Below are 23,211 nucleotides of genomic sequence, written 5' to 3' on the forward strand. Positions count from 1 at the left end.
TTTGTTTTAATTGGCTTGTTTTTTCCTTTATTTGTTCTGTTATTAATGTCCAATTCCAAGCAAGCACTATCTGTTACAATTCTGGCCGCGATCATTTTGACATTGTCTTCTTTTAAAGATGGCTGGTCGGATCTACACATTTCTATCGGCCTAGGTCAACATTTGTCATTTCGGATTTTTCCGATCTGACAAATCTTTGCAAGTTGGATGAGTAACAAATTGCTGTACTTAAATGCATACAGGATACAAAGAAGTGGTACTTAGAAAAGAATGTGTACACTAGGATTTGCATATATCTTTACATCCGGGTGTGTGTTTGGATGTACATGTAAATGTCCAAACAATAATTTTGTTATATCATTCATAGTTGATGAACAGTCACAGCTACATCTACAGCCATTTACTAAAACTAAGAATGTATGTTAATGATGAATCCAATGTAACACACTATTTCATTAAGCACAATACTTGTCATTTATTTATTTGTATGATATAATAATATAATACATATTCACACACATTTAATAAGCAATAAAAGAAAAAAGAAACGAACTACAAACATGGAGAGTAGCAATACCTAAATGAAGAAAAGAAGAAATAATTATTAATAAGAAAACATAAATAAATAAATGAATAAACACACAAACAACAATTACAACAGCAAAACAAATAAATAAATAAATACATAAATAATAAAGGAATACATAAACAAATGCATACATACATACATACATACATACATACATACATACATAGATAAATACATACATACAAAAATTTAAAAAAATTAAAAAATAGTAAATATATGAATAAATAAGTAAAACATGTTTTGCTATTTTAATGCGAAAAAGTCCTCAGGCCGCTGTAAATGATGACACATTCAAATTTCTGAATATTCCAATATAGCCTGCATACTGGAATTCTCAGAAATGTGAATGTGTCATCACGGTGTCATTACTTTACGGTGTATCGTCCGATCTCCAGCAAGGCAATATCCCATGCCTTGCTGGGGATCGGACGATACACATTATAAAGTAAGTTTAATTCGTCGAATATTAATTCTTCTATTGTGGCTGTCCACTGCATAAGACCATCAGGTGGATATTTTTGGGACTCTTTTGTTTTGTCAAAAATTGAAACGTTTCATTTTTTTTTTTTTTCTCTTTTTGTACAGTTTTTTTTTTTTTACATGAATATGCTGTACATTACAGGACATCACCTAACCGAAAGGACAGAATCATATAACAGAAAAGCACACTTGGACAATTACAACATACATGGGGTGGGAAGATGGAATGGGGAGGGGGGATGTTCAGTGGTTTGGTGGTCGCATTATCAAAAGGTTTTAAGAACGAAAAAACCTAAGGGTTACATCAAAACGTGCATATACAGGCGCCAATCCTTGTAGAATTTATCTACTGTATTATTCACAACTGCGTTATACTTTTCACAAATAAATCTTTGCTTAAAGTTTCTACTAAATGTCTGAAAATGAGGGGTCTTTTTGTTCATTTTGGAAATATATACATGGTGTTTGGCACAGATTAATAACACATCAAAAGCTTTATCGGTGACTACATTGTTCGCCACTCCAAGAAGAACCAGTTCTTTAGAAAATGCAGTTTTAAATTGTCGCAATGGGTGCAGTTCGCCTTTAGCCAATTTACAAATTCTATCCAAAAAGTCTGCACTTTATCACACTCCCAAAACATATGTAAAAGGGTTTCTTCATTTCTACCACAAAATGTACACAATGACGTATCCACAATTTTTCGCAAAAATAGAAACCTTTCTGTGGGCAAAATTCTGTACAATAATCGGTTTCATTTTAGTTGTTTTGATTATGAATGTGTGGCCGTTAGCAGTCTATTTGTCTTGGGATTAATGCAGAATGTCATGTTTCTTCACATTCGCTTGCTGACATTCATTCCTTGGATTCCAAGTAGACATATTTATTTTGCAACAAAATATGACCTGAACCAAAATCATGCGAAACTTTCCAACGCCAGGGCCAGAAGGCGTTGTCATTGCGTGCATGGATGTTGTTTGTTTCGTCGCGTAGTGTCAGCGCACAACAGCTGTTATCGTTGTTTGATGTTGAAATGCTTTGAGGTTTTCTACCCGACCTCTGCTGGCAATACGTTTATGAAAGTGTTGTTCTCAATGTTGTATAGCGTCTTTCAAGTAAAATAATGTTTGTGGTTTTATACACATTGCTACAGTATTTAAATGCCTCATATTATGTAATCGCGGCTTAAAGTGGGACTGTCAGCAAATGAATTGTAATATAACATGAACTAAGTATGTAAGCACAAACAGTACCACTTTTAAACATTGGCATTTATTTTCAGTACAGGCAATCAACTAAAAAAAATACATATTTAAGAAATTATCCAGAAATGCGTTCTCGGTTCGTGAAAGTAGACACGTATATTCATTGCATATATATATAGATGTCTATATAATGAAATGATACTGCTATTGTCTATATTGCGCATACAAATAGTGTATTTACATTCTTTTTTTCAATTCTTAGTTTGACATTGACGTTGTTAAACATCGAGTCTCCAGAACGTTGTGTGACATTTAGTTTCACACCAAACAAACTAAAGACTGTTTCGCAGTTTATTTTTCGATCAGTCATGATATTGTGTTTCATTCCCGTGACAGTTTACTAACCAACAATTTGTGAATGTAGGTTTGATTTGGTAAAAAAAACTAAAAAAACAAAACCATGAAAACCTCTGTTATTTGGATTGTAATTTCAGAGAAATGTCCTAAAACGTTATCGTTATCATTTACACGGGCTCATACTTTAAGAAAGACAGGTGTGTCAGGATCTACAAATAAACATTTTAGATTCATATTTTGCCCGGGACGCTGATGCGATTTGCTTCTTACTGGTGATACCCTTCCATGAGAATGATGTATCGAAGTTGGTCACACACACACTGAACGACAGGTTTGGCATTATGTTTCGTGATCATGCTGCTAACAGTAAGAAAATCGCATTGGGACCATTCCTCTTAAAGCATATGTTTGCACAGTAGCTGATCTTAAAGCTTTCACAATCTCATTCAATGAATTTGAAAAAATTAGCTGAAACGGGCCCTCTAGTTAGGATATCGTCCTTACGCATGGAACGCTTGGATTTCGAATCCCTCCTGCGCCTAGTGAGTTAAGGTTTGAGACTTTTTTGTATTAAGATGTATTAAGAACATATTTAAATAACAATTGTTCCCATACATAATAATAATGCTGTGACTTTGCTTGGTGTCAATGTATAAAACTGTGCTTTAAGTCACAGGCAAACGATCCAGAGAATGTGTGGACAGATTAAACCTTATTGTATTTTTTTTTCTTTAGCTCATATGGGTTACCTTTTCATTCAAAACTTGGCAAATTAATGAATAAATAAACACATAAACAAATACATGAATAGATAAATACATGTATATTTCAATAAATTAATCATTACATAAGCAAATGAATGAATGAATGAATGTATAAATGAATATAGGAATACATTGCACCACTTCTTGGTGCTTTAAATACAAAAATACACACCTTCCTCTCATTTCAATCTCTTTTGTTCAAAGTTTTCGAAAGGAGACAACTTGTGAACAAGTAAACGTGATCATATGTCATTTCAACGGACGTTCTCAAATATGTTCTATATGTATCATGGTGTTTACTTCAATTTCCTTCAGCAAACAGACAATTAGCTGTCATAAAAATACGACAGGTATGTATTTCAGAAAATGGCTTTTGAGCCAATACATTCTCTTGGTATTCTGTACACAAACAGTGATTAAATGTTTCATTCTGCAGTACGTGACGGTTGTGTGTCTGAGAAAACATTTGCCCTTGGAAGTTAACATTTTAAAACTTGGCAAGATACGAAACCAGATACTATTTGAATTTACTTGCTAGATTGTTACACCTTGGTCTGCGTTTTCCAAAGCAAAACAAGTTAATATTCTTAACAATATGTACCTTAAAAACTGGAGTGACACAGTGCGAAATGCATGAACGAATTCTCGGTATTAACCATATTTATAATTATCATGCTCGTGCGTACACATGCACACACTCATTTGCGCATGCAGGCACGTAAGCACACTCATTCGCACACAAACACACACACACCTTGGGGCCGACGGTCTTTGCGTTAGCACAATCATGCAGAGCGGCACGTCAGGAGGCGGGGCTACGATATGTCGATGAGGTTTCACCCACTCAGCTGTCTGGGTCAGTAGTTATAAGCTCCGTACGTTTACTCTACACTAGTGCCTTGTTGAAATGTAGTCTTCTATCTTTCAATGTACAGAACAAAACGTTAGGAACCTCCCATGGAGAGAGAAAAATACAGGATAGATTGAATAGAACGAATTATGAACGGTGATGTTAAAAACATTTGAACATATAGTATACTTTTATTCTTTCTTTGTTTTTTCTCATGTGTGTGTGAAGGCAATACAACCAATTTCATCTCGCTGGGCTGTGCAGTGGTTCTCAAGTTACTGGTATCACTAGACTGCAAGATAAGAATATGACAGGATCTGACCCTGGCTGAACACCTACTCTCTCTCTCTCTCTCTCTCTCTCTCTCTCTCTCTCTCTCTCTCTCTCTCTCTCTCTCTCTCTCTCTCTCTCTCTTTTGACAAAAACAGTGAGAGGGAAACGGTCTTATTTCAGTACAATAGCTTGACTGAATTGTTATAATCATGCCTCGTCGTTCTTGTTTTGAATTACTTACGTTACTGAATTAGTCAGGGAAATATGTTTGTCCCAAAAAAGATTCACTGTGCACAAGAAGCTTTCATGCTGTAAAAATTGAAGGATGCTTGCACAGATATACGGTTCCTGGCATGTTCATTTACATGACAATAAACGCTCATGGAGTACGATTACTTATTTTATTTTACAAACAGTGATTGTCATTGTATTATTTTTTTCAGAGAAAAGCATCATTTTGAAATATGCACAGTGGACGTTTACTTAGACAGGACAGAACTGCGCTACAGATCTAACGCAACGTCGACACATAAATAACAGAAACCATATTTATATATAAATATGGCAGGGACTGATCAAGGCAGTGACATTGAAATGGAAGATGCTTCAAACAAAACCGATACAGCTAAGAAGTTATGGCGAGCACGTACCAAGGATTGGTATCGTCATCTTAATGAGCAAACATACTTTTTGACACCTGTATACATGAACAAGACCCGTCACAGGGAAGACCAGTTAGCATCTGGACTGGATGTCCTTGTTACTGAGCGCCCTCTGCAAGACAGACCTAGAGGTCCCCAGGGCTGGGTCCTGTCGGAAAACGATGTGCGTGACGACAAGGCTGTGCAACGCATACTAGAATGCCTTCGTAAAGTCTCCAAGAACGAAGTCATGTTTGTTGTGTCACAACTCCGGTATCAAGACTATCTCAGTGAGGCTAGGGACGTAGGGCTGCCCAGCCCTAAGGATCTGAAGTCGCAGAATAAACATCAGGGTGACTTTGATATCCTGATTATTCACAGGCAGCATGGCATTCTAGTAGGTGAAATGAAAGCGGTAGGGGATCTGCAATGTGGAGATCAGCAAAATAAGGCCAAAGTTATTAAGGACAGGGTGGAGAAGGCAATTGCTCAGTTGAAGAAGGCAACAGACGTGCTGGAACACATACTGTCGGATTTGCAACCAACAACTCCGCAAATATTGAAAACAGTAATGCTACCAAACGTTAGCAGAGCTGACCTCCAACATCTTTTGAGAAATGACCCTCAGCTTGCGCAGGTAAGCAGTATACGTAATAACATTTTTATTTCAAAATTTACTGTTTGTTCTTCAAATATATCCGCGCTGTTTCATTTAGTTATTGGAGATGAGGGAGTGAGTTATAAGTGTGCATTGATGAGGTACTTAATACTTAAGGAATAAACGTCCACATAAAAAAGATGAAACTGTAATTGTGGACGCAGTTACTGCTGTTAACCCAGTTCCACACAGAGATTTGTTTGTTTGTTTGCTTAACGCCCAGCCGACCACGAAGGGCCATATCAGGGCGGTGCTGCTTTGACATATAACGTGCGCCACACACAAGACAGAAGTCGCAGCACAGGCTTCATGTCTCACCCAGTCACATTATTCTGACACCGGACCAACCAGTCCTAGCACTAACCCCATAATGCCAGACGCCAGGCGGAGCAGCCACTAGATTGCCAATTTTAAAGTCTGAGGTATGACCCGGCCGGGGTTCGAACCCACGACCTCCCGATCACTGGGCGGACGCCTTACCACTAGGCCAACCGTGCCGGTCTCCACACAGAGAGCCGCGGGCAGAACAAAAGCAGTAATTAGAGCAACATGCAGTTTGAAACTCATAAGGAAAATAATGACCCTTCGATGTATATGGGCAGATGCTTATGGACATGAACTTTAATTGTTTGAATACAGTAAATACATGTGTATGAGTTTATTTTAGTCAACAAAGTCCTTTTGGTTTGAGAATCTATGACCATACTAAATACTATCTGTTTAAGATTTAAAACATTCAATTTATGTCATTTTCTCTTTATTTTCCAGGACTTGTGTAATTGCTTGAACATAGACGTAAATACAGACCCCACCACTCTTTGTCTGACATCTAATGACATCAGCAGTCCAAGTCAGTGGTGGCAGCAAAGAATGAAACGTGCCGGGGATGACTCTGTCATGACAGACGATGTCTATCTTGATCTTGTGTCAAGGTCAGTGTGTGTGAGAGAGAGAGAGAGAGAGAGAGAGAGAGAGAGAGAGAGAGAGAGAGAGAGAGAGAGAGAGAGAGAGAGAGAGAGAGCGAGAGAGAGAGAGAGAGAAAGAGAGAAAGAGAGAGAGAGAAAGAGAGAGAGAGAAAGAGAGAGAGAAAGAGAGAGGGAAAGAGAGAGAGAAAGAGAGAGGGAAAGAGAGAGGTAGGGGAATAAAATAGGAGAATGGTGTTTCTGTGTGTAAGCGCATGTTTGTTAAAACATAATATCAAAATGAAACAGTTTGTTAGCTTGTGGTAATAGCAAGATTTCAGTTATATCATATAGTCTCAGGAAACATGAATACACGCATGCAGGAAAAAAATAAAAAATATGGGTAGCGCCGTATGTATGGCAGCTCGCTTTCCCCAGGGAGAAAGCAGCCCGAATTTCCATGAGGGTAACCTCACTGGACTGTAAATCTTATCCAAATCCAATCCATAGTGTGTCTGTTTCTAATATGTTCAGTTCGTCTTCTCAGATTTGCAGGCCCTGCAACAACAGTTTCGGTTCCCTGTTCCACGGTACCCCGCCTGGCCCAAACTCAGCACAAAGATGTTCGCACTCCAGGGGAAGGAGTCGCTGAGGCGGGAGACAGATTCGCTCCAGTCAACATCGTTCTTCATCCAAGCCAGGTGGAAATCTTAAACAACAGGGCTTTGTCGCGAGCATTCCTGACAGGTCCCCCTGGAACGGGCAAGTCTTTGATGCTTCTATTGAAAGGGCAGGAGAGGTTACGTCAGGGCAAACCAGTCAATGTCGTGAGTTCACGCAAGGAAAGTCGAGCGGCGTCGTACATGATTGCCAGTCAACTGAAGAAATCGGAACCACAGTCCACGCATCTCGTTCACGTGCACATCTTCAACATGCCGTTTGATCGCATGCATGCCACATCGCGACTCATAAAAGCCGCTAAGGAGCAGGGATCACAAAATGAGCTCTTCGTCATCATGGACGAAGCTTCCGATTGTCATGGCCAGTGAGTGCGTTAGATAATAATATTGAATAGAATTCATCAAATATACCTACACCTTCCTTCGTGTACACGACTATGTTAGCCGCCATAAATATATCCACACTTGTAAATAAGATGAGAGGATGCTTTCACTTGAAAGTAGGCCAGGCAGCATGTCATGCTGACTAAGTAGTAAGTAAGTAAAAGGTGTCTCAGTAACTTAAAACAATTTAGCAAAGGGTTCCCGTAACACACATAAGGCAGCCAGACTGCAGAGCAACAACAACACTCAGAGTATGAATACCTCAGTCGTTGTTTAAAGTGCTTGTCAAAAACACATAACCATTTGGATTTGTTTTATTTCAAAGCTGTGAAAATATGAAAAGCTGTAGATTCAGTAACGCATGATACTTAACACAGATAACGACGACAATCTTTGTATATATACAATCTTTGTATATAGCTTCCTAGTACAATGTTTTGACAGCAACCAACTTTTTTAACCGGATGTGTGCATATTCTTTCAGCACTGAGCCTTTCCATCGCCTTTGCGATGTGCTCTTTCGCGAAGTGGGAACTCTACACCTATGGGCAGCCTCTTTGTTCAACAATTCGCGCCCGTCATGTCTCACGGAGGTCAGGCTGACTGAAGCACTGAGGACACCACCCATGATTACTCGTCTAGTTCAAGAGCACCGCGGTTTCTTGGGACAACACGTGTACAACTACACAGATCTCCCCACCCCTGCGCCCGCTGATGGTCATCCTCCCCAGGAACTGATTCATGAAGGGGAGGGACACGCTCAAGAGAAGGACACGCCTGAGTGTGAAGAATGCGGAAAAGAGATTGCAAGGCAACTTCGTCATCTGCACGTTGGCGAAGCAGGTAAATGATAAAATATCACTATTAGGGAAATCAAGGGTTCCCACAAGTTGAACGATTTTGGGAAATATGTTAATTGATACCAAAGGCGTTCTCCAGGGTGGAAAATATATATGAATTCTTGTGAATTTTTTATTTGAAAAACGTGTGTCGTTCAAAAGGTTGATGCAATTAGAAGTATAGGTAGATCAATATTACTACAGCTTTGGAAGACGTTTGGGTTTGGAAACATGTTGGACTCCAGAGGAGAAATGGCCGTACGATGTTTCCCATGCCAGTTTTGTTTTTAGATACACTTGATAACTTATTATTTTCATTAATTAAAAAAATGACAAAACGAGAAACAATAAGTGTATTATATCTAGTAACAATGCAAGAATTTTAACAATGTATATTACAATCTGTTCTCACACTGCATTATTTCTCACAGCCAAAGATGATTACAGTCCCACGCCCCCTAAGCCGTCCGACGTGTTCCTTTTGACCTATGGCTCCCAGTTCAGAGACGACAGTGGCCTCATACGAGGTTTGAGGGATGGCGGATTTCCTGTCACAGTCCTCGAGGCAGATGATGAGAAAGGTCTAGAAAAGGTAGCATCCATGAGAGAACTTGACAAGGTGGTAGCTGCCAACTGCATCACTGTCAACGGCTTGGAAAGGAAAATCGTCATCTTCGTTCAGCATGACGGTCCTGAATACGACTCAGCAGACTGGGGCAAACTCTGGGCGATGTCACGATGCACCAGTCTACTGATGTGGCTCAAACGATCACGACCCCAGAGTGGAAGCCAAAGAGGACGGACTGGTATTGACAAAATGGAACACTGAAAAAAAACTGTTGTCACCTTGCAAGTGCAGCAGACGACCAAGCTGTTGCTTTACTCTCTACGATGTCAGGTGTTGTATGTTATCTCCCCTGGTGTAAATCATGCTGTTTTTTTTTGTGGTGCTTTATTGTATGCTAACGTTTGTGCTTCACTTTAAAATGGGTTCGTATTGTCTCATGTTGTTGCTGTTGTTCTTGTTGTTATTGTGTTGTTATTGTGTTGTTGTTTTGTGTTGTTGTTGTTGTTGTTGTTGTTGTCCTTTTTTTCTTCTTCTTGCATTGTGCTTCTGGAAGATAAAGCCCCATGTGAACATGAGCAGCATCAGTATGTAGATGAACGCTGTGATCTGTTCAGATGGTTCAGCAGGGCTAATTGAAAACTTGATCCAATAAAACTCACCCCAGAAATATAACGGGTGAAGATTTGGCACTCAAAATTACCGGCAGTAGCTTTTTTACACAATATATTACATGTGTCACTTTCCCATACATTACCTCAGTTTCGACGACAGTTTTGGAATATTGTGTACTGGACTTGGTGACACGCTTCAGTGCTAATATTCTGTAAGACTGTCATTGCTGTTGTCTAAACTGATAAATGGTCTTGGGAAACACCATAGGTTACAATGGAACAACCGTTTTTGTCTTAAACAGAACTTTGATCAACGTATTCCTGAAAATAAGGTTATTTTTTACTTCTAATTTGGTTCAATTTCCTTGGAAATATAAATACATAATTATGTACAATGAAATAAACACATTCACTTCGCTGTTAAATGCACAGCTGACAAACACACATTGGCGGATCCCTGTGAATTAAATAACGAACCCAAGATGTTTTCTGCTTTTATTTCTTTTCCTAAAACTCATTAGACATATATTGTGAATTAGAATTGAGAATTCTGCAATGCTTGTCTCTCTCTCTCTCTCTCTCTCTCTCTCTCTCTCTCTCTCTCTCTCTCTCTCTCTCTCTCTCTCTCTCTCTCTCTCTCTCTCTATCTCTCTCTCTCTCTCTCTCTCTCTCTCTGTTTATGTACATATTTGTGTTGGCTTGCCTTAACATTGCTTGTGGAAATGAAAGATAAACTTAACGTGTGAACTCTGAAACTAAAGAGTTCATCTAATCCTGTTTTTGTATATGTATGGACGTGGACCTGATCACGTGGGAAAGTGGCTCATGCTTTTGCTCTTTTATTTGATTTTGCATTTGTAATCATTAACATATATGAATTCACTTTACGGAAGTACTGGAAGTTAATGACTATTTAAAAAAAATCAACAATTGCGCTTTCTAGCTTGCATCGTGTATATGTATATTTCTCTAATGTGATCCTTTGTTTATTACAGAGAAATGGGATGGGGGGCTGTTTACTTCATTGAATGTCATTTTTGTGCAATTGTATTTGTATGTAGAGACATGCTGAGAGAGGTTTAGTTATGCTCTGTGTCTTTTCTTGTACAACTTACGTTACACACCGAGAGCAGTGAACCATCATGGATTAAGACGTTGATTTTTTCTTTTGTAAAGTTACCTGTTCTGTTTTAGTACGATTCTTTTTGTGTGTGGTCCTAGAGGCATGGTTATCATTCTGTTGCTCCCATTTTTCTGATATTATACAAGGTGGTAGGTGTTTCTCTGTGGAGCATTATAAACTGAAACACAAAAGGTCCTCAGTATTGTCTTTTGTGAATCTTGCTTTGCAAAGCAATATTGCAAAATAAAATAAAAACATTCCCAAAATGTCTCGGTTATCAGAACTTGTACATGAAATAAAGTTGTTGTGTGGTTGCATATTTTCAATTATCCTACATACGTGAGAGAGACACCCGTGAGATAATAATCGTTCAAATCACACGTGTGTGTATCATGTAAATGAGGTCATGTCAAGCAAGTCTGACAGGGACCTGTTTTTCCACTGCTCATGATGCCAAAGTCACCGAGACAAACGTCATAATAGACCAAAAAAATTGCGCTCGCTAATTACCCTCGATGAATTTTGAGAACCAACACGTCACGCCACACTTTCAGAGTGACGTTTCTTTGCTTTGACGTAATAGATTGCACGAGGCTTTAGAAGAGATCGAGGTTCCAAAACAAGCGTCTTCAAGTTAGCTGTTTCGACTGCAGGACATTTTCAGTAAAATACACGTAAGTACAGTATGTAGGATAAACAGAATACTACATGGCTTGCTGTGTCGTACCAGATTTACACTCGTTGCTTTTTCAAATAGTGAACAGCTCGCTTTCGCTCGCAGTTCAATATTTAAAAAAACAACTCGTGTAAATCTGGTACGACACAGCAAGCCATGTAGTATTCTCTATGTATGTAACTTTGTCATTGTATGTTATATCCTTTTCCCATTAATGATGTCCTTTGGGATTCGAAATCCTTTCATCGTTGATTTGTGTGCATTGGAACGCTTTATCTCAAAATCCGTTAAGCTTACACAAGAGTGACATTGCTTTTTTTGCAGTATGATGGGTTTTTTTCCTCAACATTATTTACACGATTTTGATGTTGCTTTGTTCTTGCAAAATCTGTACATTTCTTATTGCAATATTGTTTAACAGTGTTTGTATGTTGATTAAAGTATTTTGTACCAAAATACATGGAGCTGCCTGTCATTTATTCAGTGATTACAAGAGACGTTTTTTATGCGGACAAAATGTAGTGTTGTTTTGTCCTTTAAGCCTGTTAAGGCGTTTATGTTTAACTTTCTTTTATGTTCGTGTATGTAGTACTTTTTTGTTTTTGTATTGGTGGAAGCTTGCAGAAATTAAATTAACTTTTTTTTAAATAAGCATCATTTCTTATTTGCGTTTGTCATAACATGACATTCAAACTTACTTAAACTGTGTATGTGTAGGAGAGGGTGGGCAGATGGGATAGGAGGGGTAGGTGTTGGTTGGATGGGGTCAAGCCTTAATCGGTTTTCTTTCATTTCGTCTTTTATATAAATCTGCACTGAAACATTTTCAGTGTGCTCAGTATTAATGCTTCAATTGAAAAATGATCGATGTAAGGTCCAATGATGTTTGTGTTCTGCGCGAACTTAGAATCCGGTTTCATTCTAGAATGGACCGGGTCCAGGTTGGAATTCTAACCCTGCGCAAGTACAGGGGTGCCATTCTAGAATGAAACCCTTGTTGCTGGTCCATTCTAGAATCGGCCGTGCGCAAGGTTGGAATTTGGGTCCAAGTTGGAATAGTCATTTCAGTTAGACTATCACACAGCCAAAGCCACAAATGTGGATTTTCTGTTTGTTTTTGTTTTTTGTGTGTTTGGTTGTTTTTTTTTTCTCGGGTTTTTTACACTTTACTCAAAGACATCGTGAATTGGGATTGTGATGTTCTGAAAGTGATTACGATTTTGAGAGACACTCAGCACTGATCGCTACGAACGGAAATTTCCGGACTGACAGTGTTTTGCTGATCTCGCTTGTAACTTTTAATCTTATTCATATACATGAAGTTGGTCTTCTGAATTGTGAAGATATAATGTCAACTTTTTTTAAACCTGTGACAACAGCTCTATAACTCACTCTGTCCTTCTGTTGGTCTGTCTGTCGGTTAGTCGGTCTGACCGTCTGTCTGTCCAAAAAATTGTCAAAAAACCGGACATTTCCGAGAGGGAGACAGCGCTGACATTGCAAGCGGCCGCAACCGGCTCTCATCACAAAAACAACTGCCCTGCAAACAATACCGCCCTGGTAGTCCCCCTTGCTATGGTCTGCCTTTGTTTATTGCGTACTCAGGAGTGTCAACTTTCTTGACATGACATCGCAAGATCGCCAAAGGATTTTTTTCAGGGGTAGACAAATCAGCCCCATTTTATCAAAGGGAAGGTGCAGGTGGAGATAATTCAAGGGAAGACAACTCTGTCTTACCTACAAACATTACGGCCCCCTTTATTCAAGGGTTTCATTCTAGAATGGCACCCCTGTACTTGCGCAGGGTTAGAATTCCAACCTGGACCCGGTCCATTCTAGAATGAAACCGGATTCTAAGTTCGCGCAGAACATTTGCATTCCTTGATGAGTTGCTGTGTATCTAGGTAATAGCTTTGTGTTGATGTTATATTGTTGTTGTTCTGCAGTTTGTCATTTGAGGTGAAGTGGTTCTAGAGATAAACAAAATTTGCTTTTCTGTTCGTTTGCTTCACAAGTATTATGGGTCTAAAGAGTGTGTTTGTTCTTGTTTGTGTGTGTGTGTGTGTGTGTGTTACTCTGTGTGTTGATAGGTTATGTTTATGTATTTACTTTAAACATTGAGGCTTTTTTAACTTGCTTTGGCTTTAACATGTTATGTAGACATCAGGTATTTTAAGATACAAGGTGTACTCTATGAAAATCAGTTTTCGACAATTATTTTGGATTTTTAAACAACGTAGGGGTTTGATTTTATTTATTAGAATAATAGTTTAATTTTGGTAGTCAATGTACACATGTTCTTCCTTTTTTTTTTTTTTTTTTTTGGGGGGGGGGGGTGTCTAATGTGATTAACAATTGTGTTGCTTCGCTATTGCTGATGTTGGTATTGCTGTTGTTGTTTTGATGTACATTGTTCTTTTATTATCAAGGTGTTTGTTTGATTCCTCGGTCTGAGAGCATCAAGTGTAATGGCATGCAGGTGGTACATAAGAATTAGGTTACTGCAATGACCTTTTGATTGTAAAGGTAATATTAGTAGCTACTTCACAACTTGTCAAAAATTACATGCTCGCTCTACATGTTTATTGCATCTGCAAGTTTATTGTTTATTTTCTTGTGGCTTTTTTGATGTAACAAATTACTATTGACCTGATGGAGAATTTTAAATTCGATTTTAGTTTTTGTTGTCTTGATAAATATATTTCTTAGTTTTCCACACACAAATGTACTAATTGTGACAATCGAAATTGCCCACGAATTTAGAAATAAGTTAAATTTGATACCAAGCTTCCTTGTGCAGTTTCTTAATGCATATTTACCAACCGTGATGTGAAAGTGACATGCACTAGTATGTTTTGTTACAGCATTCAGTAGGATTGAATGCATTTTGCTTTTCTTGCTTTTGAAATTGCACATTTTCTCGTTTTTCTAACATTATTTACTTGTCTAATATTTTGTGTTTTATTTTATCTTTTGAATAATGTCATCTGTTTCACTCTGGTTTATATCCTTTTAAAAAAAAAGAGTAACTTTCAGTATTTCTAACTCACTTAAATGCCTGCAGCTGCTTTACAGACTCACAACAAAAAAACATTTTAACTGCAGTTTGCATTGCTTTACATGTTGCTATATTTATGGGTTTTTGTTATTTGCAACTGCTAATCACCCTACATCATGAAATGATTTGGGATACTTTTGAGTTTTGTTTTTTGCTTTTGCCTGAACCCTAAAGATGTAAGGCGTAAACACACGAAAAACTGATGTCCTTCAACTTTAACACCCACAGTGTTTTCATAACCTGGCTGCTGCCTATAAGTTAAATTTGTTTTCCGAATTAGTTTCGTTGTTTTAATCTTTGCAAATTTGCAAAATTCATTTTGTCAAATCTTCCAATTTTGCAAAAATATCATAAACACAAAACCAGAGTGTTGAGTTTAGGTATGTGTCAAAAGATGCTTTTGATTCATGCAAAAGCCTGGATAGACCTTCAGTGGTGTACAGGTTCCATTAGTCCAAAAGGCATGAATCTATAAACCAATGTTACTGCAATAACCCAAAGCGATCTTACTACTCAAATTCATGTTCATTCTTACCAAATATATTCTTATTTCTCCTTGGTAGTTTTTTTTAACCAAATTATATGTATTTTAATGTCAAGCATTATTTTCTAAATATGTATGAGCACGTGATTGTTTTTATTGTTGCTTCTTTACATAAACAGAACATATGTACCTTTGTTTATCAATAGTTCTTGAGGACGAACAACATCTTTTGAAGCAGTTGTTAGGTACTTGAAGCGCATGCAAAGTAAAAATGTAGCCTCATCTTAATAACTGGTTTCTACAATAAATGTAGGACAGTGGATGTCAGATATAACTTACTCCGTATAATCTCCCTGATGCATCCAGGCAAAAACAAAAAAATCATTCACATATTTGCTCAAATCTTCGTCTCAAGCACACACTATTCAGAGCTGTTTTAAAGAATTGTTCATGTGATAGGTTGTGTAAATTACATCTGATTACGAAATTGCACTCACCTTAAATGTCAGGTTTAAAATTATGATTTTACATGACTATAACAACTGCAAAAACTGGATCCAAACATGAGATTTCAATGAATGTAAGACCAGTATTGGAAGTCAACAGAAACCTAGCGATTGTTTTAAAGGAATATCAAAAGCGTTCCATTTATCAGCAAATCTCAGCCTCGTCGAGCAGTTCAATGTCTTGTAAGCAGTCGAATACAATTACAATGCATGATTATAATGTTTGCCTTTGATATGACTAAGTGCCAAAAGGTGCTCACAGAACAGAAGACGACTTTGTTTTACAATAAAAATGTTTCTAAAAACGTGTGTCTGCTGAAAATTGGTGTGTGTGTGGATGAATGTGCGAAGAGATAGTGGACATAATTTCGTGTGTCTGACTTGAACGGTTTTGAAGTTATCTTTGTTTAAAGTCAAAAATAACGCCAAAACCGGCCATCTGAAAACGGACATCGTGATACCTCGTGTTTTGAATATGCCACAGAAAAATAACAAGAAGCACAAATGAATTGCATTTAGTTTGATTGAATGCCTGAAACATCGCTTTACAGACGAGAACAAACGTCAAATCTAAATCTCGAGAGAATTTTTTTTTTTTTCGATAACCGAATTTTAAGGTGTCGCACGCAAGATGTGTCGTCATCACGGCATACATTTTTCAATCGCAGATATTTACTAAATTTCTTTTTCAAAAACTCTGGAATTGATGTCGACACGTCAAGCGATAACGGTGTATCAAACTGCTGTCTTTCAAGTAATCCAGCAAAAACTGCAGAACTTTTGAACAGCATTTTTGAAAACGATTTGAAAATTTCGTCATATCTTGCGTGCGACAAAATGTTTGGTAATTAACGGTTATTTTCTTTTAAAAACAAAATTTACATGTACAAAGATCTACTTCATCTACGGAACCACGTGACACATTCTGTGTTCAAAATTTGTGAAGAAATCACGAACCACGAATGCGCTATCAAGTGTTGAAATTATGTCGTCAACATCTTTTCAGATCTTGCGTGCGACACCATCTTGCGTTCAACATAAAATGTCACTACCTTATCGAGTTTAATGGGTAAAACTAACTATTTGTTGTCTTAGTTTAATCTTCTTAATTAAAAGCGTAATAAAACCGAACTTCCAAGATGAAGTTTAATTGAGATTAGCGAAAGAGCGGGCACGCAAGTCGACCTTAAAGTAAAAGAATGATAACACGAGCGTTTGTCGTGTTGTCTTGCGTGCAACACATTGTCCAAAAAGGAAAATGTATATTTTTCTCAGACGTTTTTTAAGTTGAAACCTTGAAACTTCACACACATTTGGGGTTTAATCGCCCCCATGCATGGTAAAAGTCTTGTTGACCCTTGTCAGATTTCAAGGTCACGGCTGGGTCACATGTGGTTCAGAAAACGGATGAAACATATTTTTTCAGAGATTTTTGAAGCTAGAACCTTCAAACTTCAAACAACGCTTTTGCTTAATGATTGTTCAACATGGAGAATTCAAGGTTGATCCTTGAGAAATGTGAAGGTCATAGCAGGGTCTCGTGTGGGTAAAAAAAACCCCATAACCTTTTTCTCAGAGTTTTTCAAAGCAAGAACCTTGAAAGTTCACATTTTTGGGCTTAATAGCCTCCATACACGGTTAAAGTCTTGTTGACCTTTGTCGAATCTCAAGGTCACATATGGGCAAATCAAAAACACGAAAATGCATCATTATCTCAGTTGTTTTTAAAGGGAGAGCCTTCAAACATCACACAACTCTCAATGATTCTCCGACTTAAAGAAGTTAAGGTAGATCCTTGTCACATGTCAAGGTCAAAGTGGCGTTATGGTTTGGGTAAAAAAAAAAGGAAATTGTATTGAACTTCAATTTATATAAAACCAAAGTCTGGTTGATCTGTTTTAAGATTTAAGGTCAAATCTGTTATTTAAGGTCAAATCAAATAGAAATTTGTTGATGCTTAAATCTTTGAAACTTCCAACAGGTTTGAGGTTTGACAACTTCTGGACTTTGAAATCTGGTATGGTTGATCCTGGTAATATAATTGGTCAAAACATCAAGATCAACAATTATAAAATAAGCACTTTCACCAATGTCAAGTGAGCAATAGCAGCAAACGTGAGTCTTATAAAGATTATCACTTTTTGTGTGACCTCAACTTGACCCCTCTGAATGCTCTCAATCATGGAAATTGACCACACTTTGATTATAACCAAACAACATCAAAACTTTGGAATGTGTGAAGTTTCAAAGGTGTTGCTTAAAAGGCGTTCGTGAAAATGACAATTGTATGTGTCTGACTTCAATGCGACCCCGCTGCGACCTTGACGTTTGATTTTATCAACCAGACTTTCATCATGTGTGAATGACTTCAAACACTATAAAACTAGTTGAAGAAATTGACAATTTTTCAAAGTTTAAGCCAGATGGCACTGCTGTGACCTTGAAATTTGACAAACATTAACCAGACGGTCACCTTTTTTAGAAAATATCCTTAAAGGATCTTTAACCTTACTGTGACCTTGGAATTTGATGAGGTTTAATTTAACTTGCGTAGTGTGCCAAGTTTCAAGGCCCTAGCTTCAAAAACATATGAGAAAACCTCATTGAAAAATGTATATGTTTGACCTCAACGCGACCCTGCTGTGACCTTGACTTTTTCAACCAGACTTTAATCGTGTGTGAACATTATACACTAGAACTGTGTGTATTTTCAAAGCTCGTGCTACAAACGCGCTGAATAAATTGAAAATATTCCACATTTGGACCAGATGTGACCCCGCTGTGACCTTGAACTTTGACAAAGATTAACCAGCAGGTCACTTTTAATGAGGTTTTATAAAATGCTGAAAGTATGTGAAGTATGTAAAGTCTAACTGATCTAGTATTAAAACATGTAAGACGTGACAACGACAATTTTCCAGTTTGCAAAGGAAATTTAACCTCGCTGTGACCTTGAAATTCAATGTTGTTTAATGTGATGTGCACCATACCTGGAGGTCATTATACTTTGGTTGTGTGCCAAGTTTCAAAGCCCTAGCTTTAAAAACGTGCGAGATAACCTTAATGCTATGACTCAGTGCCGTTTTGAATGATATAACGAACAAAATTATCGTTATTTGTAAAATCATTTGGGTAAATTTATCTTTTCTTTTCGTAATTGGGTTCCAGCATCTGTTGTCTTAACAAAAATCACAATATCAGTCGTGTTTGTCAACTTTTATTTTTTAGCCCCTTTGTCCGCTTTTCGTATGCACCTTTTGGCACTTAGTCATATATATAACAGAACAAAATAAAACCTATTAAAGGAAATACAGTCGGTTTGTTTCAATTTATTTCTCTCCCTCTGTGCCTCTCTTTTTGGCACTGTTTGTCTTTTGTTTGTTTCTTGCAATCCTGCTTTCTTTCTTTCTTTCTTTGTTTAGTTCTGTATTAGTTTTCTTCTGTCTTGCGTGTGTGTGTGTGTGTGTGTGTGTGTGTGTGTGTGTGTGTGTGTGTGTGTGTGTGCGTGTGTGTGTGAGTGTGTGTGTGTGTGTGTCAGTCTGTGTATGTGTGCGTGTGTGTGTGTGTGTGTGTGTGTGCACACAAAGCAAAACATTGCCAAAGCAATTTCATTTGAACTTATGTTAAGTAATATTAGAGTCACAAAATCAAAACTAAAATTTGTTTTCTTAGTTAAATTCCTATCAAGTATTCGCACGTATTTCATTTTAGTGGATATGTACGCAGACCTGGCCAAATGTAAAGTACAAGTAAACATTGCAAGGTTTTCAATGGGTGTTTCACCAAAGATGTATGGCTCTAAAAAAACTCGGACGGAGCCCAATGAATTTTATTTTGTACCTCAACCGCGCGTGTTGGCTATGAATCCATGCACGCACATCCGAATGTGCATATGACCTGAATTATAGGTGTTGAGTGTATTTAAGTGGCCAGTGAGGCAGTTATATTCCGTTTGCCGCGCTAGAAGGTGTTTAAGCTAAGTGGTTTTTCTGTGTATCCGTGACTACCCCCCTCCCCGAAGTCTTACAATTTAAAGCTAGCCTGTGCAAACATAAAACGGGGCTCGATCTTTCAGAACTTAGCCTGCATATAACTCGTATTGACCGGCTAAGCAGAAACAGTAGACTTTGCACCTGGAAGGCGAATAAAACAAACAAAAACACATCAACATTTGAGCATAGGCTGACATCCATGTTTTGCTTTGTTTGCCTGTCTCTTCGGTTTTCCTAGAGGATAGACAAAAACTGCATAACAAGAGAGATAATTTTTGGATCTCTCTCTCTCTCTCTCTCTCTCTCTCTCTCTCTCTCTCTCTCTCTCTCTCTCTCTCTCTCTCTCTCTCTCTCTCTCTCTCTATGTCTCTAACTCTCTCTCTCACTCTCGCTGTCTCTCTCTTTCTCTCTCTCTCTCTCCCCTCTCTCTCTCTCTCTATCTCTCGGATTTCTCTCTCTCTCTCTCTTTAATTCTCTCTCTTTTTATATTTAGTCAAGTTTTGACTAAATATTTTAACATCGAGGGGGAATCGAAACGAGGGTCGTGGTGTATGTGCGTGTGTGCGTGTGTGTGTGTCTGTGTGTGTGTGTGTGTAGAGCGATTCAGACTAAACTACTGGACCGATCTTTATGAAATTTGACATGAGAGTTCCTGGGTATGAAATCCCCGAACGTTTTTTTCATTTTTTTGATAAATGTCTTTGATGACGTCACATCCGGCTTTTCGTGAAAGTTGAGGCGGCACTGTCACGCCCTCATTTTTCAACCAAATTGGTTGAAATTTTGGTCAAGTACTCTTCGACGAAGCCCGGGGTTCGGTATTGCATTTCAGCTTGGTGGCTTAAAAATTAATTAATGACTTTGGTCATTAAAAATCTGAAAATTGTAAAAAAAAATAAAAATTTATAAAACGATCCAAATTTACGTTTATCTTATTCTCCATCATTTGCTGATTCCAAAAACATATAAATATGTTATATTCGGATTAAAAACAAGCTCTGAAAATTAAATATATAAAAATTATTATCAAAATTTTTTTTTTCGAAATCAATTTAAAAACACTTTCATCTTATTCCTTGTCGGTTCCTGATTCCAAAAATATATAGATATGATATGTTTGGATTCAAAACACGCTCAGAAAGTTAAAACGAAGAGAGGTACAGAAAAGCGTGCTATCCTTCTTAGCGCAACGAATACCCCGCTCTTCTTGTCAATTCCACGGGCACTGCCTTTGCCACGGGCGGTGGAGTGACGATGCTACGAGTATACGGTCTTGCTGCGTTCAGTTTCATTCTGTGAGTTCGACAGCTACTTGACTAAATATTGTATTTTCGCCTTACGCGACTTGTTTTTCTCTCTCTCTCTCTCTCTCTCTCTCTCTCTCTCTCTCTCTCTCTCTCTCTCTCTCTCTCTCTGTCTGTGCCTCTGTCTCTCTGTCTCTCCCAGTCTATCTCTCTCACTCTCACTGTCTCTCTCTTTCTCTCTCTCTCTCTCTCCCTCTCTCTCTGACTCTTTCTCTCTCTCTCTCTTTCTCTCTCTCTCTCTCTTTTCTCTCTTTCTCCCTCTCTCTCTCTTCTCTCTCTCACACACACACACACACACACACACACACACACACACACACACACACACTCACACACTCACACATACACACGCACGCACGAAGGAATCTACGTACGGACTCAGACGCACGCACGTGTACACACACATGCGCGTGAACTTACATTTATATTTGCAAAGCAAACTACTTCAACTCTTTTTTCCAAGTGTTGCATGCTATCCTTTCATTTGATAGCCCCGGTCATATGATTAATCACAAACGCTCTTACTTTTTATATTACTCAGGAAATTAATCAGACATACGGCGATAACACTATCTCAATTCCGTTCAAATGTGTATGAATCATAATTATGGTTGGCAATTGTGATTCTAAGTACGACCCACAGCTAGATCCGCTTTGATTTCAAAAGCATAGAGCCCCAGAGAGCAAATCCTTCATAGTAGTCAATGTATATAATCTTGCTTTTCATGACACTACCTATCAACACGCAAGTGTAACGTGATCATTTATATTGCATTCATACTAGCTGTTGCATACAAACCAGCTGATCACACACTCACACTCACACTAACGCATTTATACGCACAGGACCACACAAACACACACACACATTCACGCACTAACACACACACACCGGCACACACACACACATAGTATGCACATACATACCCCAACGACCCCCCCCCCAACACACACACACTTACATACACACACACGCACGCACGCACACACACACACTACACACACACACACGCACGCACGCACACACATGCACACACACACACACACACACACACATGACACACACACACACACATAGGTGAAACATTGTATATCTTTACGGTGAACAGCAGCAGGCAAGTTTCGGTTGGGTGGATCCATTCAACTGTGCAAACTAGACAACACTTGCTTAATTGTATGCAGGGTGACAGGAGGCGTGACTTTGAGATTTAGGTCAGCTTGCACCCACTTGTATATCCAGGTCGGCAACCTTCAATCTTGAATCAGTTCCTGGTCTAAAAGTTAGACTTCTTTCTGACGATGTGCATGACCTAAATTAAGGTGCCGCACACAAAAAGGGAATTTATGCAACAGATTGTGACCGTACGTGATGTATACTATTTCTCTGTCGTCTGCTCCTGAAGCAGACGATTTTGTTTTGGAGCAAGCCGTATGACACAGGGTGGGGTAAAACAGAGGATGATGGGTAAATTCTAAATATAGCCCACAATCACACACAAAACACAGCAAGAACCAAAATGAAAACCAAAACAAGTAGGCTAATCAAAAAGAAAGATTGTGCAAAATGCGTAAAATGACTTCTGCAAGGTGGTGTCAGAAACAGGATTGGACAGTGCAATAAGCCCCAGGTTTTCTCTTGTGTGTGTGACGGCTTGGCTGTGCGGCGGTTCCTAAGTTACCGGTATGACTAGATAGAAAGTTTAACTATGAGCGAGTTTTCGCGAGGAACAGGGTTGAGCTATGGTAGGGTCACTGCGCATGTCTGGTTTTTTTCTTCGCGGAAACGCTGTTGGGTTGTGTCCAGTCGCGTCCCTTGCAACAAGATGGCGACAAGCGCGTTACGGATTTACTGTTGTGGAGAGTTGATGGACGACGATGATGAACAAGCAGTACTGTTTTATTGTTGATGTGAATGTAATGCCAAAACATCGAACTATCGATTCGAACGTCAATGAAGAAGTGAGCGTGAAAATCGAGCGCAAAACAGCCGGGTAAAAGTTCAGGGCGCTAAAGTACATTTGAGCCGAAATCGCACCCAAACTCCTGTTGACCTCATTTCTTCCCAAAATAAACATCACTGCTAAAATAAAATGCATTAAAACCAAGACAGTATCCAACCCAGTATCCTTAATTTTTGAAAGGCTAAGTGATTTACAACAAATGTCTTCTCACAATCCGTAACTTTGTCAAAAAATATTTGCAGAAGTTTCTCACCTCGCCTTGGCAGCCATCTTGGAACTGGAGAGACCCTACGCAGGAAGCAAGGT

General features: G+C 38.4%; 2 protein-coding genes across 2 annotated transcripts in view; both read left to right on the top strand.

The window, feature by feature from the left end:
* Positions 1-12,483, top strand: part of LOC138949062 (uncharacterized) — a 13,724-nt gene extending 1,241 nt beyond the window's left edge. Inside the window, exons 3-7 of the mRNA XM_070320787.1 lie at positions 4,962-5,796; positions 6,586-6,749; positions 7,267-7,764; positions 8,268-8,626; positions 9,054-12,483. Of these exons, the coding sequence (XP_070176888.1) occupies positions 5,080-5,796; positions 6,586-6,749; positions 7,267-7,764; positions 8,268-8,626; positions 9,054-9,451 (2,136 nt within the window). The 5' untranslated portion in view covers positions 4,962-5,079 and the 3' untranslated portion in view covers positions 9,452-12,483. The remainder of the gene's footprint in view (positions 1-4,961; positions 5,797-6,585; positions 6,750-7,266; positions 7,765-8,267; positions 8,627-9,053) is intronic.
* Positions 1-23,211, top strand: part of LOC138947983 (uncharacterized) — a 627,639-nt gene that overhangs the window by 247,147 nt on the left and 357,281 nt on the right. The window lies entirely within an intron of this gene.

Source organism: Littorina saxatilis, linkage group LG15, assembly GCF_037325665.1.
Source record: "Littorina saxatilis isolate snail1 linkage group LG15, US_GU_Lsax_2.0, whole genome shotgun sequence".
NCBI classification, from domain to species: domain Eukaryota; kingdom Metazoa; phylum Mollusca; class Gastropoda; order Littorinimorpha; family Littorinidae; genus Littorina; species Littorina saxatilis.